This window comes from Saccopteryx leptura, chromosome 2 (genome assembly GCF_036850995.1).
Source record: "Saccopteryx leptura isolate mSacLep1 chromosome 2, mSacLep1_pri_phased_curated, whole genome shotgun sequence".
Taxonomy (NCBI): domain Eukaryota; kingdom Metazoa; phylum Chordata; class Mammalia; order Chiroptera; family Emballonuridae; genus Saccopteryx; species Saccopteryx leptura.
In genome coordinates, this window is record NC_089504.1 from 167163571 (window position 1) to 167181457 (window position 17887).

The window sequence follows — 17887 nt, forward strand, 5'->3', positions numbered from 1 at the left end:
ACAAGGGCGTGAGCCACTTTCTTTCAGGTGCTGTCAATAGCTGCTAAGTTAACTCAGGAGCCGTGAGGAGGAAACTGGCCACTGGACTGGTTTGCTGGCTGCTGAGAATTGCATGAGATGGGAGTGGGCTTGATTTGGGTGGATTTTCCTGATTCACACTGTGATAAACCTTTAATAGCAACACTTGCACCAGTGGGACCCATTTTAAAACCTCCAGTTCAAGATTAATGTGCTTAGTATAAAAGAAGAAAAGAAGCATTTTCAAATAAATAAGCATTATAACTTGCCATCCAGGTGCTATTTACAAATGAAGAACAGATGAAATACGTAATACAACATAAAACCAGTCAGAGGTCCAACAGAGTCTCAGATTCAACTGTACTCATTCTGAGCTGAAAAAATTAACTTATTCATGTCCATCTTTGGCAGAAACCAGCATCTGTTTAAATTACTCAGTTTGTGCAGCTTCGAAACTTAAAAAATAAAAAGAGGTTGGCATCAAAGTGGAAGGAAAGGATCAGCTCTCCGTTGTTGTTTATCAGGCAGGAGAAGACAGCAAAGAGCAAAAGCACAGAGTGCCTGCGGGATCCTCCAAATCCAAAGGTGCACCAGGTCACCAGGTTGGCCCCAGGGAGCCCCCCAGCCTGGTGGGGAGCCCTGTGCGGGCCTTGGGGCTCATTATTACTCCCGTCATCTCCAAATTCATTTTGGGAGGAGCATCTCCTCTGAGCCAGAAAGTTAGCAACAGTGACAATAAATCAAGATGATATGAGACAACTGTTACTTTTGAATGAGTCCTTTAATGTTTTACATTACTTTGTGTGGTACAATCATTCCTTGTGCTTTTAAATTTGGAGATCCGAGAGAAAACAGCCTTTTTGTTGCAGTGCTCACCTCTAATTGTAACTTCTTTCTTCTGAAGGATGTCTTCCCCTGTGTATATGTTCCTGGCTCTGCAGGCGTAGGTGCCTGAGTCTTCCAGGGATACGTTCTTGATGACAAGGTGAAGCGTGATGGAGTGTTCCTTCGTGATGGTGGTTTTCTGCCTGCCGATGCTGTGGGGCGTGGTTCGGTTATCAGCTGTCCTTAGCAGAATCCAAGTAATGTCTCTGTACAGGAACTTGTTACCTGTGCAAGACAGTTTCAGGTCCTCTCCTTCCGTAGGCATTTTTTCCAAGTTAACATGGAACCCATTGGGCACATCTATAAATTAAGAATAAAGAACTTTAGTTCATAGAAAAACCAATGTGTCATACAGAGGCAATTTCTCATCATGAGAGACTCAAAGATCTAAAGCAGGGGTCTCAAACTTGCGGCCCGCCGAACAATTTTGTGCGGCCCACAGACTAATCCACGAAGTTCAAAATATTTTGGATAAAATTAAGTAAGCCTAGGGGCCTACTTGTATTTTTCATTTCTCTAGCATCCTAGCTAGATATTAGCTTAGTTAACAGCAGTTGTGATGCGAACTACAGTTTCTGGTCGTTTTGTGACACTGAGTAAACTGCATGTATGATTGTGCTTGTTGTACTGATTTTTTTTTGTTTTCAACTGCAGTGAGAAAAGTGTTGCGTAACAGTTGCCTTTTGTAGACCTAGTGCGGCCCGCCGAATGGCTGTGATCTTGCTCTGCGGCCCACATGCTGAGTTGAGTTTGAGACCCCTGATCTAAAGTATTGTTTCTACACAGATTCTCTTAGCATCAGCATTAAAAGAATGACTATCTGTTCGTTTTATTTATTTATTTATTTATTTATTTATTTATTTATTTAGTATTTTTCCGAAGCCAGAAACGGGGAGGCAGTCAGACAGACTCCCGCATGCGCCCGACTGAGATCCACCGGCACCAGGGGGTGATGCTCTGCCCATCTTGGGGTGTCGCTCTGCGGCAATCAGAGCCATTCTAGTGCCTGAGGCAGAGGCCACAGAGCCATCCTCAGCGCCCAGGCAAACTTTGCTCCACTGGAGCCTTGGCTGCGGGAGGGGAAGAGAGAGACAGAGAGGAAGGAGAGGGGGAGGGATGGAGAAGCAGATGGGCGCTTCTCCTGTGTGCCCTGGCTGGGAATCGAACCCGGGACTCCTGCACACCAGGCCGATGCTCTACCACTGAACCAACCGGCCAGGGCCTTATCTGTTCTTTTTAGAAGAACCGATCAAACATAGCAACTGGAAACCAATTAAGTTCATCCCATCAGAAGTAGAAAATGCCAAAATGGGACAGTTAGAAGGATGGGACATTTTCCTTATTTGCCCCAAAATGCTTTTCAAAGTGGACTTTTCTTTTACAGCTTGGGATGATAGCCATGCTTACCATTTCTTTATCATGGATGGAACTACTAGTAAATGAGCAGAATAATAAAGTAGTAACAGCAATTTGTACTAAAAACCAAGGGTGCTTTTATAGTCAAACTTATCCAAAATAAACTGTGAAAAGTGTGACTAGGAAGTCCCAGTCACTCCAGCCAATACCACTTTAATTCTCCATGTTTCCGGTAAAAGAACAACCGATTTTCCAAGTTTCCTACAGTTGGGTGGCTAGCATCCTCCCTGCTGCTGCCCCTACTTTCCCTGCTCCTTGCTGGCACAGTGGATGGTGAAGAGCCCGCGTACTTGCTCAGGTCCCCTAAACGGTGATCACTCCACTCAGACATAAAGGAGCACAGATCTCTTCTGAAAATATAAATAATTGGAATCTGGAAGAGTTACCAGATTCCAATGGAGTTACCAGATTCCAATGTGGGGGCAATGGGGGAGGGGAAAACAATTTTAGAATCAAATTTACTATCAAAAGCTTATTAAACATTTTCTGAAAGCAGCTGTGCCACTAAGAGCCATGTCCATTTCCAAAGTCCCTTCCTTGCCCACCTTCACCTCCACTCTCTGGCACTATGTCCTGAGCGCGCCTCCTCAGCTCTCTTACCCTGGACCATCATCTAGCTTTGCGCTGAGAGCTCCCAGCCTCCTTCTGGATCATTTCACCAGAGGATTTAAAAAAACCATTGGCTACTGGCCCTGAACTGATATGCTCTCAAAACCTTTGCATTGCTTGTTACTAGTGGCATATCTGTATTTGAGCAAAGAATTTGGGCCAACATTTTACAAAGTACTTTGAAGATGAAAAGACTATGTTATGCTGTTATTATTATTATCCTTTGTGCACAAAGCTATAAAGAAACCTTTAAACCTTAAAGGGACAATAGTCCAAAATTAGATATCATATCAACTCTTTCCTAAATATCACTTTGCTTGTTTTTCTGATTTTTCTGGGCTTTGGCTTCATTATAAAGTGTCACGTCTGAAGAAATGCCAAAGTATTCATTTGAAACCTGGGAGCGGGGCTAACTGTGGCTTATGAAGCTGTCCGTGGTGGAGAAAGGAGAGCAATGGAGGTTTTCCTGCTTTTAAAATGAAAATCTAAGCATGTGCCAGAAGAGGCAGAAGCGGCTGACAATAATTTTTAACATAACAATAAGGTGTCAGAAATAGCCCCTGTAATTCACCATCTTTTTTATATTTGGGACATTTTCCAAGCATAATGATTAAAACACCAGCCATCAACTTTTACACACATACCAAAACAGAGGCATTGTACACTGGTTGCAATCAAACCGTTTCTACAAAGTCCACAGACTCCGTTTACAAGGTCTCATCTGGTGTTAAAACCCAAGTGAGCCCAAGTAACACCACTGAGATCAAGTGGAGAGTTTCTATTTACTTCACTGATTTGAAACTTCCTGTGGAAATTAGCTCACAGGTTTCCTGATGGAAGATTTTGTTTATCTTTGCCAAGCACCACCAGGAATCTCAAAATAAAATGCATTCAGTGACATTGGGAAATCAGGAAGATAAGGCAGTGCTGTTCCTGTTTCACACTCAGTAATTGCTGACACACCCACGGCCATGCCGAGTGCCAGCAAAGCAGCACAACACACGTAGGAAGAGAAAAGAGCCCTGTCAGTCTGAGGTCCCCTTCTCAGGGGGGACGCTGCCATTGAAGCTAGCGTGGCCTCTCAGAAGTGCTAATCTATTCCTCAGTATCACTCCTTTGGTATTCTTGTTTGATCCATAGAAAATGATAAATAAAATGTCCCCAAACGAGTTAATGAATCCAGAGGGATTTTTCTCCTTAATTCATGTTGATTTTTTTTTCCTAAGTACAAAAACAGACCCAAGAAAGAAATGCCTTCTGACTCTCCAAGTGAAAACAAGACATCTTCCCACACATAAGTGTCTGTTGGAGATTCAGCACAAGCACCATCAGCACCAGCTAACACTCGTCTATCCAACATGCATGACATACGTGGTAGTTTATCAGGTGACAAGGAGGATGGTCCCGTGCTCAGACAGTCAACCTTGCGCTAGGTGAGAGGAATGTCTATTCACAAAGGGGGCAGACATTTTGAGTTGATAGGTCCAACATGTGAATTGAGTTCACGGAAGAGACAGCATAGAAATTGAAAGGATGAAAGGTGTCTCATTTGTCAGGTGGGAATAAAGAAGACTTCTATTGAAGAATAAAAATTACATTTTCTGAAAAGAAAATAAGTGGTTACTAGAAAGTTTAGCTACTATGTACACATAATGGCACATTTCAGAGGCCAAGCAGTGGAGGGTTCTAATAGCCACAGGTGACTGCTTTTCATCAGTTTGGAAGGTAATTCTAAGTTATTATTATATTTTAAGGAAGGCTCAACATGATTGAAATGAGGCTCAATAAAGATCCAAATCCAGATCTAGATTTAAACAGTTACATTTTAGATGGATCTTTTAAAGCAGTGGTCCCCAACCCCTGGGCCACGGACTGGTAATGGTCCATGGGCCATTTGGTACCAGTCCACAGAGAAAGAATAAATAACTTACATTATTTCTGTTTTATTTATATTTAAGTCTGAATGATGTTTTATTTTTTAAAAATGACCAGATTCCCTTTGTTACATCCGTCTAAGACTCACTCTTGATGCTTGTCTTGGTCACATGATACATTTATCCGTCCCACCCTAAAGGCTGGTCTGTGAAAATATTTTCTGACATTAAACCGGTCCATAGCCCAAAAAACGTTGGGGACCACTGTTTTAAAGCATTATCTGCATTAGGTCAAGTTCAAACATGGAAAATAGACAAGTAAGGTGCGACATTCCCTAAAGTTTTCAGTCTCATCACTAGTGAGAGTAAGACTTGTGACAAAGATTTGAGGAAGAAAGAGATAATTAGATTTAAAGTAATGAGTGTAAGCAAATGAATCTATTATCACCACTCAAAACTAGAACTTTTCAGACCTGGTAGAAAAGAATGCAGAGACATTATATTCCAAGCTATGGGGGTTTGATTGGCTAAATCTGTGCTCAGTTTTAAGATTAAGGTTCTTGAATTTCTGGAGGAGAGATGGTGAGAGCTTCATGTAGGTGTACAGTATTTGAATTAGATTGTCATTGCTTCTTTCTGTGAAGGAGCCTTGGGACCTGGGGAAGGTCTCAGCTGCCCCATTATTAGCTGTATAAAGTGGTAGGAGGTGAGAAGGAATTTCTGTCTGAATGCAGCTGGTCATCTTAATTGGCTTCACCACTTGGGGCCCTGTCAGCCACAGCAACATGCCTGGGTGCATGGCGCAGCAAGGAAGAACTCGGATGGATAGGGGAGACGCTGGTGCTGCAACTCACGTTTGGCCTCACGATACTATGCTATTCCCTAAGCTGGGTATACATCCTTTTCCAGTATACTGCTGCCTTCAGACTTGGGCAACGGGGGGTCCCTGCACTGGGCCTGTCCCTCTTCACAGTGTAAGGAGTTCATGGGCCAAGTGGGCATGCCCCCTCAGAGCCTGTGCTACCTCCATTTCTAGATCTTTCTTGGGGCCCCTGAAATCCCAGAATGCACTGTAAAGATGATTCCAAGTCTGTTTCCAGACTGTCTCAGGTCTCTCCTCTTCACTAGGTCTGTCCTCCTGAGGTCAAACAGCTTGTCACTGAGCATACTTCTAGGTCCCAGGGAAGTCTGTTCTTGAAGGGTGTGGACAGAGCTTGGCTGTGTGGGCGGGGGAGCCTGTCCACATGGGTGTCCGCTCCCGGCCGGCCGTGTGGGTTGAAGCCCGGAATGGAAAGATGACGTGGGAGGCAGGGCAGCTCCTTCTGTACTTCCAGGCACCGCCACGCTCCACGATGAAGCTCTGGGTTATTCCAGAATTCTAAATTTGGACCTGACCTTTCAGGTCATCATGAAGGTATATTTGTCCCCAGAGGTTGAAACAGATTTAACAGCTTGTCTGTTTGATTTAGAGCTTGTATGTGGTTAGAGGAATTGTTTGTGCGCTGGCATTGAAACTCTTGTCTTGGCTCTAAAAATGCCAGGGCAAGACTGTCTTCTTCTTTCTACCCATTCACATTCTCATGCCCTTCAGTACCCCGGTCTGCTCCCTTCTCATGGCTCTACGCCCACCAGCCACACATGGCTGGCTATTGAGCACTTAAAGTGTGCCTAGTGTGACTGAAGAACTGAATTTTAGTCAATCCTTTATTTCAATTAATTTAAAATTTAAAAACAAAGCAGTGCAATATTTTTTTTAAGTGTCAATAACATGTCAAAATGATAATATTTGAGGTATACTGGCTTAACTAAAATTAATTTTAAATTACACATGTGGCTTTCATTATATTTCTATTGGAGAGGTTTGGCTTAACATTGGTAAATTCATCTGTCACGTTACTTCTGCATATACCATTTGAGACCAGGATATATATAGTTTAACATTTCTGTTTCCTTGGTGTTAAAACTGTCTTCCTAGAAAGACAGGGCTTCACTGATATCCCTCCAAGTGCTCAGTACCAGGCTAAACTGCACCATCTAATAGCCAGTGCTGTTAAACTTATACATTCTTGTTGACTGTCCAGAACAGAAGAGAAGTTGGTCAATCTTTTGTGCCCTAAATCACACATATAGTGGCTATAGATTTGGAGGGTAACTTGTTTCCAACCAATACAAACCTTTGTACTTAATTAGTCCAAATCATCTGAGATTGGGTCTGTGTGAAATTGTTATCTGAATCCTTCTTGAAATAAAGGATTTTCCTAGTGGGAATGGATGCAAAGATGATTTCCTGTCCACTTCTGGATTATGAGAGAAAGGGGCTGATCTAATCCAGAGCAGCTAGCTCTGCCCCTTATGTCTCCAGACCCCACTTTCTCACCTAGAGAATGTGGGGCTAGGTGCTCCGAGGTTCCACTCTGACCCTCTGTGATAACCTCTTCAGGGTCATCTCCCAGGTCAACGTCTTGGAGGGCTGCCTGACTCATCAGGCTCCCTGTGATCTGACAACCGTACGTCTCATGAAATCAGACCTACTTCTTTCTTTCTGGAGAATGCGGGCAACTACTGCAGCCTGCCTCATGCAGTGTGAAGTTTCCAGAGAGCTGGCAGACTGCCCAGGCTTCCTCAGCTTGGGGGTGTGTGGAGCCAGGCAGTTGTTCTATACTTTGAGCTACTAACTTCCTTCCTGTACCCATGCAGGGACACAGGGAGTGCTGTTTGTGTGCCTTGGAAGTTTTAAGATTTGCAGGGACGGCCCTATTTGAGGCTAAAAATTGTTAAATGCTACCAAAAATAGTACATTAATTATCATCATCAAAGCTCAGTTTCAGATTTCCATGGGAGAGCCTCATTTCCCAAAAAGTTGAAATTAAGTTGTAAAACAATTAGCTTTCTGGTTAAAAAAAAAAAATGTCATCACACGTATCATCATTAGTTTCCTGGATTATTCTTGAACAACTGCTGAGTGCCGACCCTGTTTGGGGCACCGAGGGGGTGATCAGGAATAATGAACACGACAAGATCCCAAATACACACCCAGCCTGGGAGCCAGACGCACACAATAGCTCTACAAGAGAATTCAGGGAAATCACTTTTTAGAAGACTGAATGATATTGTAGAATACTATTCCTAAGAGCAAGGATAAAGGTACTCAAACTTTAACAATTCTGTGGAATGTTTTCTTTAAATAAAAATCATTCAACCTATGAGCACACTAAAAGCAAACAAGATTTGAAGAGAGAGACTGTGGTCACCAGGCTATCTTTGTGTGTATAGGATGTGTGGCTTACCTGTGATATAAAAGGTTATGTTTCTTTCCACAGTCCCTACTTTATTGGAAGCCATGCAACTGTAGATTCCAGAAATTTTAGAGTCAGCCACCACCAAGGTGCTAGCGGTCTGCAAAAGAAAAGGAAATTTTAGCTAGTGATGGGACAAAGAACCGTTTGAATGTCCATCAGCTACTTCTGAGGTCCAAATACTCAGCTATTTCATTCATTCAACAAAGACAGTCACTGCAGGAGTGGTGGTTACCAGAAGGCTGTCCCCTATCTGCGCCCTCGCAAGAATGGAAAAATAACAGGAAAGCAGGTCCTCAGGAGACCGGGGGCTATGACATCCGACTCGTATGAGGGTTTCAGGCTTATTTATCTCGTGCTGCTGGCGCAAGAATTACAGACCTGACGCTGAGATGCAGGACGGCACGTCCTACTCTCTGAGGTGGTCAGGTCCACGTCAATGAGAGCAACAGGTGAGGCCGAGGCCTTCTTTTGTTTGGATGACCTGAGGTTGTGGAAGCTGTTTGGGAACAGGAGCCCTTAGCGTATTAAGTGAGCACGGACAGAAGAGAAAGGTTCTTTTATGTGCTCAACAATGCAGCCTTGCAGCCCTATGGTTCTGGAGGAGAGGCAGGAAAGCGCATTGAGATTATTGTGTGTGTTTGCAAATTACTTAAATTCTCAGTCTGTCAAATTGCTAATCCAGAAAATGAAGGTATAAGTTATGAATTTGTACAATATTTGTTTCACTAGACTTTGTGCTGCTAGTTGACAAATCAGCCCCTAAGAAAGCACTAGAAGTCAAATTTGTGTGAACTTGAAAGCACTTTACAAACTGTGATGTCTCAGAAAGTATTGAAATGCAAATATATACAGCTTAAAGACAGAAATTGCTAATAAGAAAGAGTTGTCAAGTTTAAAAATCCAACCCAACCTTGCAAAAAAGTAATACATACTATATTTGGAAAAATGAAAAAGCAGGTTTTTCATATTTAAACTTAATTTAAAAATGTTGATCCAGTTACTTATAAATTGTTGAAACAACTCCTAGGACACAAATGACTGGCTTTGAAGTTGTAGAGGTTGTGCTGATTCTTACACTAATAGTGTCTTAGCTCAAGTATCATGGCTGAGTAACTTGCAAGCTACAGTAATATACAGCTGATATGTGACCACACACTTTCTAAAGTGGTGAACATGAAATCTAGAAAAAGACTTAATATTTTTCTGAGTTGCACAGTAATGTGCTAGGCATTTTACATGTTCTTATATCCCATTCAATAAATTAAGGTATTTCTGTCTTTTTTCTACAGATCAAGGAGACTAAAAATATACTCTTCATTTTCTAGCCAAGGTAGTTGCCTCCACTTTCTCTGTGAATTTCCAGTATGGTAGTGAGTATTACATGACGGCTCCCCTTCTCTTTGTTGGATCTGTTTAATTACATATACACACACATATATCTTCTGTGCAATATGGAGGAAGTCATTGGAAATGAAAGCATTTACAATATGTGGCATTTTTTCATTCAATTTAGTAGACATTTACTGAGCATTTACTGGGCATTGCCCAGATGTTCTAAGGAAGACAGAGATGAATTTGACATAATCCCTAGTCTTAACTTTGAGGGACTACTTTAAGGTGACAGAGAAGAATGCCCCTACTTGAAGGTCAAATATAGATTGCTCTCTTTTGCAGAGGAATACTCACACACAGACAGATGCCGCATTGAAGAGTAAGGAAGGGAACTCAGGTGTCTCCCTATTTTGATTATTAATCTTTAAGAGGTGGGGAATAAAAAAATTCTGGATAGCCATTTCCTTTGGATTGCTGCACTCTCTACTTAGAATTCATAGAAGAGCATGAAGGTGGTTAGGAGAGGAGCTTGTAGGTGGTGATGTAAAATGACGTTTTTAAGTTGGTGGCAGATGGAAAGACAAAGTAAAGCTCTGACACCTGCTCTTGACTCAGCAAACCTGGGGTCAGATGCTTGAAGCAGCAAACAACAGGATTGGCACAAAGAGCAGATGTCGGCCTCCAGACGCTCCCTCACTGCTTACTTCGCAGCTCAGTCCTGCTTTTTTTAGGAAGTTAGCTCTCCACTGCTTTTCCTAATGAGCCCAGCAGAACCTTCCTCAGACCCCCAGATACAGTATTGCTCAACAAATAGGTGAAACACTCATTTCTATTTGGCTTGAGAATGTTTGATACTATGGACAGCAATAACCTGAGTCTGACAGTTATATTTGGGTTTCTATTAAAATTATTGTGGTTTCATGGAATTCAAAGCAACTGAGAAGAAGAAATGGGTTCGGCAGCTGGAGAAAATCATCAGCTATAAAACGTGCCATCTCCAGGACCTGTGCAGGCCCCCTGGGGACGGCGGAAACTTTTTACAAGAGTCCAACACAGTCAGATAGATAGCATTTTACAGGAGTCCAACACAGTCAGATAGCTCAGAAGTTTTGTGTAATCAGAATGACACTGAGGTACCTAGAAGTAAAATGAATCCAGGTCTTATGATAAACCATAGAAACACAAATGCATTTGAGTTTCTTTTATTTTGTCTGAATGACCTGTTCTAACACAGATACCTTACTTAGAGTAAAGCCTGCCCCAGAACTCACCTCTCCAAAGTTTGAATTGAAATTGAACTAGAAAATTATATCGATGGGGGTTTACATTATTTCTTTGGTTCTGGGTACTTTTACGTGCCTCTTGCTGTGTGGCAGATAGTGTACAAAGCACTCTCACTTAATCCTCCTTATAGCCCTGTGAGGTGTGTGTGTTACCCTCATCTGCAGAAGAGACAACTGAGGTCACAGAGGTTGTGACTCACTCCAAAGGTACACGGTAGCATGGACAGATCTGGGCAGAATTTATGCCCGGGTTCAGAGACAGATTAAGGTCGTTTGAAGCCCCAGGCACAGAAAAAAATATTGGACCCCTTACATTAGAAAAAAGTGTAAAGTTGAGTGTTGCGGGGCCCTTCAGAAGTCGGACCCCAGGGCGTGCACCTGGTGTGCCTGATGCACTCGCCATTAAATCCGCCTCCACTTGGGTTTGTCTGACTAGTACTTAGGCGTTTAACCTTTACATTGCCTCTTGCCTTAAAACTCTTCAAATCTGATAGCATAGATCTATTGGTAGAGGTCTGTCCATTTTTTGAATTGGGTTTTTCCTTGAGAATACTTCCTTTAGAGGTCATTCTCTGGTTCTGACGTCTGACTCAGAAACACTGATGAAAACGGTCATCAGGTACTGTAAGTCTGGAAGTTATTCATACTCCTTCCTTCCTCTTTGCTAAGGATTAGCCGTGACAATGTGGTTGGAGCCTCACGGCACAGAATGGATGGGATGATGTGTAATTCAGTCTAATCTCCAGCATTAGTTTTTTAAAAAATATCTATATGTGGAACTGTGATTTATTTATTTTTTTACAGAGACTGTGAGAGAGTCAGAGAGAGGGACAGATAGGGACAGAGAGACAGGAACAGAGAGAGATGAGAAGCATCAATCATTAGTTTTTCATTGCGATACCTCAGTTATTCATTGATTGCTTTCTCATATGTGCCTTGACCAGGGGGTCTTCAGCACTGAGTGACCCCTTGCTCAAGCCAGCGACCTTGGGTCCAAGCTGGTAAGCTTTTGCTCAAACCAGATGAGCCTGCACTCAAGCTGGTGACCTCGGGGTCTCGAACTTGGGTCTGCCACATCCCAGTCCATGCTCTATCCAATGCGCCACCACCTGGTCAGGCTGGAACAGTGATTTTAATTTTGGGATATTTCTAATATAGTTTCCTTTCAAGTGTCTCAGGGAGACATAAAAGTAGACCTGGGAAAGGTCATGGAAGAATCTTAAAATTAACCTGGGGTGGCATGCGTGAGCCAAGTGACAGGAGCATGCAACATGAAAATTAGCACAAACTAGGGACTGTGTGGGAAATGCAATGCCAGCTGCACTTCTGTGATTAGGGACAAATGCTTCTGCCACAGATTTGTCTCACACAGACATGCAGTCTCACCTCAAAATGATTTCAACAGAAATGATGCTAAGACCCTAAGACTGTCACGATTCTACAGCCTCACAGAATTAGTGCTGTGATGTTACTCCCTGTTTTCTTTTCTTTCTTTTATTTTTTTTTAACACAAGGCTCTTTCTCCTTCCTACTCCATATCTACAGACCCATAGTCTGACTGCCCCATTTGAACAATATAAAAACTTCACATTTGCTATTAGCAACTCCACTGATGACTCATTTTTCATAAATCTAGGCCAAAACTTGCCACTAAGGAATTGAATTTTATTGTCCCCTACACTCTTACTTGAATTACATGAAAAAAGTAAAACAAAACAGAGAAAAAAATGCAAGTCCCCCAAATTCAATAGGTACCCCAAAGGCCCGCATCCACTGGTCTGTGGGGTGGTGTTGCTGTCCATGCTGATACAATGACTACAGGGAAAAGGAGTATATGGTCTAAGCGGGGGCTTTACTTTCATAAAATGTACAGAAAATAAAAGCAGTTTGACTTTTTTTTTTTTTTTTTGTATTTTTCTGAAGCTGGAAACGGGGAGAGACAGTCAGACAGACTCCCGCATGCGCCCGACCGGGATCCACCCAGCACGCCCACCAGGGGGCGACGCTCTGCCCACCAGGGGGCGATGCTCTGTTGCGACCAGAGCCACTCTAGCGCCTGGGGCAGAGGCCAAGGAGCCATCCCCAGCACCTGGGCCATCTTTGCTCCAATGGAGCCTTGCTGCGGGAGGGGAAGAGAGAGACAGAGAGGAAGGAGAGGGGGAGGGGTGGAGAAGCAGATGGGTGCTTCTCCTGTGTGCCCTGGCCGGGAATCGAACCCGGGACTTCTGTACGCCAGGCCGACGCTCTACCACTGAGCCAACCGGCCAGGGCCAAAAAGCAGTTTGACTTGTAAAGAAAAGACCAGTGTGAATCATTCTGAAATAGCAAACATTCCATTACCATCATCATATCAGAGACAACTTTTCAGACCAAAAAAGGATATATTAGTAGATCCTAAAAGTAAAAGTAGTAAATGCTTTTAAATTTAGAACATGAAATTAATAATTTACTTAAGTCTAAGTGAATTATTATCTACAACTACTGATATTATATATGTATGTAGATATACATATGTATCTCAACTTTGTTTAGAAAGTATTGTTTCTTTTTTATTGCAAATAATTGCTTAACAAATAGTCTTCATTGTATATGATCACAATTAACTTGGAAATTGCATTAAGGTCTAAATGGCAATCACCTTTATAACAACAGGCAAATTGGGTAGGGCTTCAATAATACTAGCTCCATCTTTTGGAAATGAGAAGTCAGGTTTAGAGAGGTAAACTGATTTGCATATGGTTATACAAGATAGAAAATGGCAGAGACTGACCCCACTGCTCCTAACTATGTGTGGATGGCACAAGTGCCAACTGGGTATGGAGATATTTATATATATAAATTAATTTGTTTAGAAGCAGGAGGGGGTGGAGAGAAGTGGGAAGCATCAACTCATAGTAGTTGCTGCTTGTATGTTCCCTGACCAGGCAAGCCCCTGGGATTTTGGCCAGTGACCTCAGCATTCCATGTCGACCCTTTATCCACTGCGCTACCACTGGTCAGGCCTGGAGTTGTATATTTAAAACATCTGTATAACCACAAAATTGCACATGAAGCAGGGAAGATCCTTTTTCTAACCCACATTTTGTTACTCCACTCCCACCATTTTTTCACAGGTATTCTTTACAGAGGGAGGTAGCTACACTTCATGGTTCAGTCTACCCAGGAACCTCACCTAGCTTTCTCCTTTTCCATTTTCTTTTCTACTGTATTTTTTCTTCTTTTTTTGGTGGTGGGTTGGATACCAAAAAAGCATTAGAAATTACTGTAGAAATTAAGTTTCTAATTTCTTGTTTTATATCCAGCAGTTAAGAGTGCCCCACCTGACGTGGTCAGGAAAAGGCAAAGTGAATTAGCACATTCAATAGCATCTTAAAATCTTCTAGTACTTTGTGACAACTAACTTGATTTTTACCCTGAGGTAATTTCCTTTTTCTTTTTAATGTAGTGTCACGCAAATTTAACTTTTAAATTTATAGAATTTCCTCTTTCCTAAGTATATGACTAAACTGCTCTCTCAACAATAGCTATACATCATGGAATGTTTTAAACTATCAGTCATTTGCATTAAAGAAAAAAACCCTGCAAAGCACCTACAACTACAGCTAGTTATAAAAAAACGTTTCTTAAATCCTTGACACGTGCTTGTTGATAGTAGTATGCCAGCCATCACCATTTTAATTGTTTTCTGTATTGGCTTAAGTTGGCAGAGTTCTGGGGTCTGGAACAGAAAGACTTTAGTTTGAGCTTTTCATTTGCCACTTTTTAGTTGTGGCTTTGAGTTAATTATCTTATCACCCCAGTCTAAAATTTCACCCAATGAAGAAATCAGGTGTTATTTGTTGTTACTGTTTTTGTTAAACCCTGCATAGAAAATGATGCCATCTACTTTATTGCCTTCAAATGCAAAGAACACAGCTGAATAAATAGATGACATTGGCACAATCACACTCAAGCAGACAGCATCCATGTTAACAGACTCCCCCAAATCAAGATATACAAGTATAAATAGACATTTCAGCAAGGGGTAATTTGATATATTTTTCTTTTTAAAACATCACTACCCTGTCCTGTAATAGCAGATTTTTATGTGTATTTTTCACTAATTCAATAGAAAAAACCCCCACCAGGTCTGAGACCCACTGAGATTTGCCTGGTTCACAAGGTGTTGGCTTTACTGAAGCTCAGTGGAAATCAGAAAGTAGAAAATGAACAGCCCAGGAGTGGCAGAAAAGATGCCTGCTGGTTGGAGATGTTTAGGGGTGGGGGTGGGGGTTGAAGTCTCTCTTTTAATGAGATATAGTTGACATAGAACATTATATTAGTTTCAGATGTACAACACAATGATTCGATATTTGTGTATATAGCAAAATATTGCTAGTTAACATCTGTCACCATAGTTATAATTTTTTTCTTGTGAAAACTTTTAAGATTCATTCTATTAGCAATTTTCAAATATGCAATACAGAATTATTAACTGTAGTTACCATGCTGTACATTACATCCCCAGGACTTATTTATTTTTAACTAGAAATTTGTACCTTTTGACTCCTTTCACCTATTTTTTTCCACTCCTAGCCCCTGCCTCTGACAACCACCTACCTATCTGTTCTTTGTATCTATGAACTTGTTTCTGTTTGTTTTAGATTCTGCATCTAAGTGTCTTTCCCTGACTTATTTCATTTATCATAATGTCTTCAAGGTCTGTCCATGTTGTCACAAATGGCAAGATTTAATTCTTTATTATGGCTGAATAATATTCTGTTGCATGTACACATCATATTTTCTTTATTCACTAATCCATTGATGAATATTTAGGTTGTTAATATATCTTGGCTATTGTGAGTAATGCTGTAATGAACATGGAGGTATGTATAGCTTATTGAGTTAGCATTTTAATTTTTTTCAGATAGACCCAGAAGTGGGATTGCTGGATCATATGGTAGTTCTATTTTTTTTTCAAAGATTTTATTTATTGATTTTACAGAGAGATGAAGGGGCAGTGTTGGAGCAAGATGTATCAACTCAATAGTTGCTTCAGTTTAGTTATTCATTGATTGCCTGCCATATGTGCCTTGACCAGGCAAGTTCAGGGTTTCAAACTGGAGACACAGTATTCCAGGTCTATGCTGTATCTACTGTGCCACCACAGGTCAGGTGGTAGTCTTATTTTTAATTGTTTGAGGAATCTCCTCTATACTGCTTTCCACAGTGGTGACACCAATTTACATTCCCACCAACAGTGCACAAAGGATCTCTTTTCTCCACATTCTCACCAACACTTATCTCTTGTCTTTCTGATGATAGCCATTCTAAAAGGTGTGAGATAGTATGTCATTGTGGTTTTGTTTGCATATCTTAAGTCAGAGAATCCTAAGATACTGTGTGTTTGTATACCCCAATGTCATCAAGCTTTGCCCTTGCAAATACAGAGGAGTTAACAAGGTCTTTTGTGAAATGGGAGCATTCCATCTTTGCCTTTGCTTACCACCACCCCATCTTATGTACGGCAGTGATTCTCAGGCCTGTTCACATGCTAGAATCTCCTGGGAACTTTCATAAACCTTGGGCTCTAACCCAGAGATTCAAACGTAATAATAATTGGGAGAGTATTCCAATAGGCAGCCAGGGTTAAGGACCACCGATGTGGACAAGGCAGTGTCCCTCTTCTGTTTGGGCCAAGCACTCATTGCTCTGGGTGGCAGTCAGCTGGAGCAGAACGTGCCTGAGCTGTCTCAGTGTAGCTCTCTGCGAGGACACAGAGCAATACTTTCTTCTCTCTGAATTTTTGTTTGAGCATTTAGTGAGAGGAGGAGATAGAGAGATAGACTCTTGCAACCTGGTCTGGAGCCAATGCTCAAATCAACCAAGCTGTCCTCAGTGCTTGTGGCTGATGCTCGAACCAACTGAGCCACTGGCTGCGGGAGGGGAAGATGGAGGGAAAGGGGAGGGGAAGGAAAAGAGAAGCAGACGGTCTCCTTTCATGTGTGCCCCGACCAGAGATTGAACCTGGGACGTCTGCATGCTGGGTCGATGCTTTATCCACTGAACCAACTGGCCAGGACCTGTTTGAGCATTTGAATTACTTCTGGTTCTAATAAACCCAGATGAGGAGCTGAGTTTGTGTTTTTAGAATAAATATTCCATGCTTATTTTTACAAAGAATACCTTATTCTTTCCTTCTATTACTGCCGTGCGCTGAGTGATGCTCTCAATTCTGTTTCCGACGTTGCTGTCAGGATCCAGGATAAAGGACTCTTCATTATTGGAGCAAAAGTCATACCTATTTTTTAAAAAAGCAAGTCATTACTATGTTGCTTTGCAGCATGGTCCAGTCCCAGGTGATATGTAGAATGAAAATCATTGGGTAAGTGCTTAGGTAACAAAATCATATTTTTTTCTTTTCCTTAGATTTCCCTCAATATCCATCTTCAAAACTTAAAAATTGCAAATATATTTTGCCTGATCTGAAAAACCCACACCAGTGTATCTTCATACATCCTTCCGGTTCTAAATATAAAATACGAAATAAAACTGCATAAATTAAAAATTTTAATATCTAGATTTTAATTAGTTCCCAGTGGAGGAAACATGCAAACACAGAAAAGAAAATGAGTTATGTTAATGAATGGAAACCTCAAAGAAATGATAGCATTTCACATCTATAAAAGGCTGACTTTCAACCAGAATATTCCATTATGTAGGTAATTTTTTCCAAGGCTAATCAAGTGGCTATGGCGCAGTTACTAAGTTCAGTCTATTTCTTTTCAAGTTTGGGGGTTCCAAGGCAAACTCTTTAACTTCTCAGGCCTCAAGTGTTTAATTATAAAATAAGGGCATTAAAATTATTTATCTTTAAATCACTTTTGATTCTAAAGTCCACAAAACCTCTCTGATTATTTTAAGCTAGTTACTAAAGTACCATTTTAAAGCGAGAGTTTGACCTATATCTGGAAGCTAACATGTTCTCTCAGACACACTATTATTCAGGAGCTTCTATTTTCATATGGTTTGCTAGCAAATCACTGATGTAAATATTTATTGGTCATTTATTATATTTTATGAATCCTACATCTTATATCAATAAAAACTTCAAACAATAAAAAGACATCTAAGTCCATTCTGACATGGGCAGGGCACTAGTGTCCCAGCTGGCCCCTGCCCGTCGGCTTTT

At 41.4% G+C, this 17887-nt stretch overlaps 1 protein-coding gene across 1 annotated transcript in view; it reads right to left on the reverse strand.

The window, feature by feature from the left end:
• FLT1 (fms related receptor tyrosine kinase 1) overlaps nucleotides 1-17887 on the reverse strand; it is a 227179-nt gene that overhangs the window by 109783 nt on the left and 99509 nt on the right. Inside the window, exons 11-13 of the mRNA XM_066369267.1 lie at nucleotides 16882-16996; nucleotides 8090-8198; nucleotides 895-1203 (exon numbers count right to left, since the gene is read on the reverse strand). Of these exons, the coding sequence (XP_066225364.1) occupies nucleotides 895-1203; nucleotides 8090-8198; nucleotides 16882-16996 (533 nt within the window). The remainder of the gene's footprint in view (nucleotides 1-894; nucleotides 1204-8089; nucleotides 8199-16881; nucleotides 16997-17887) is intronic.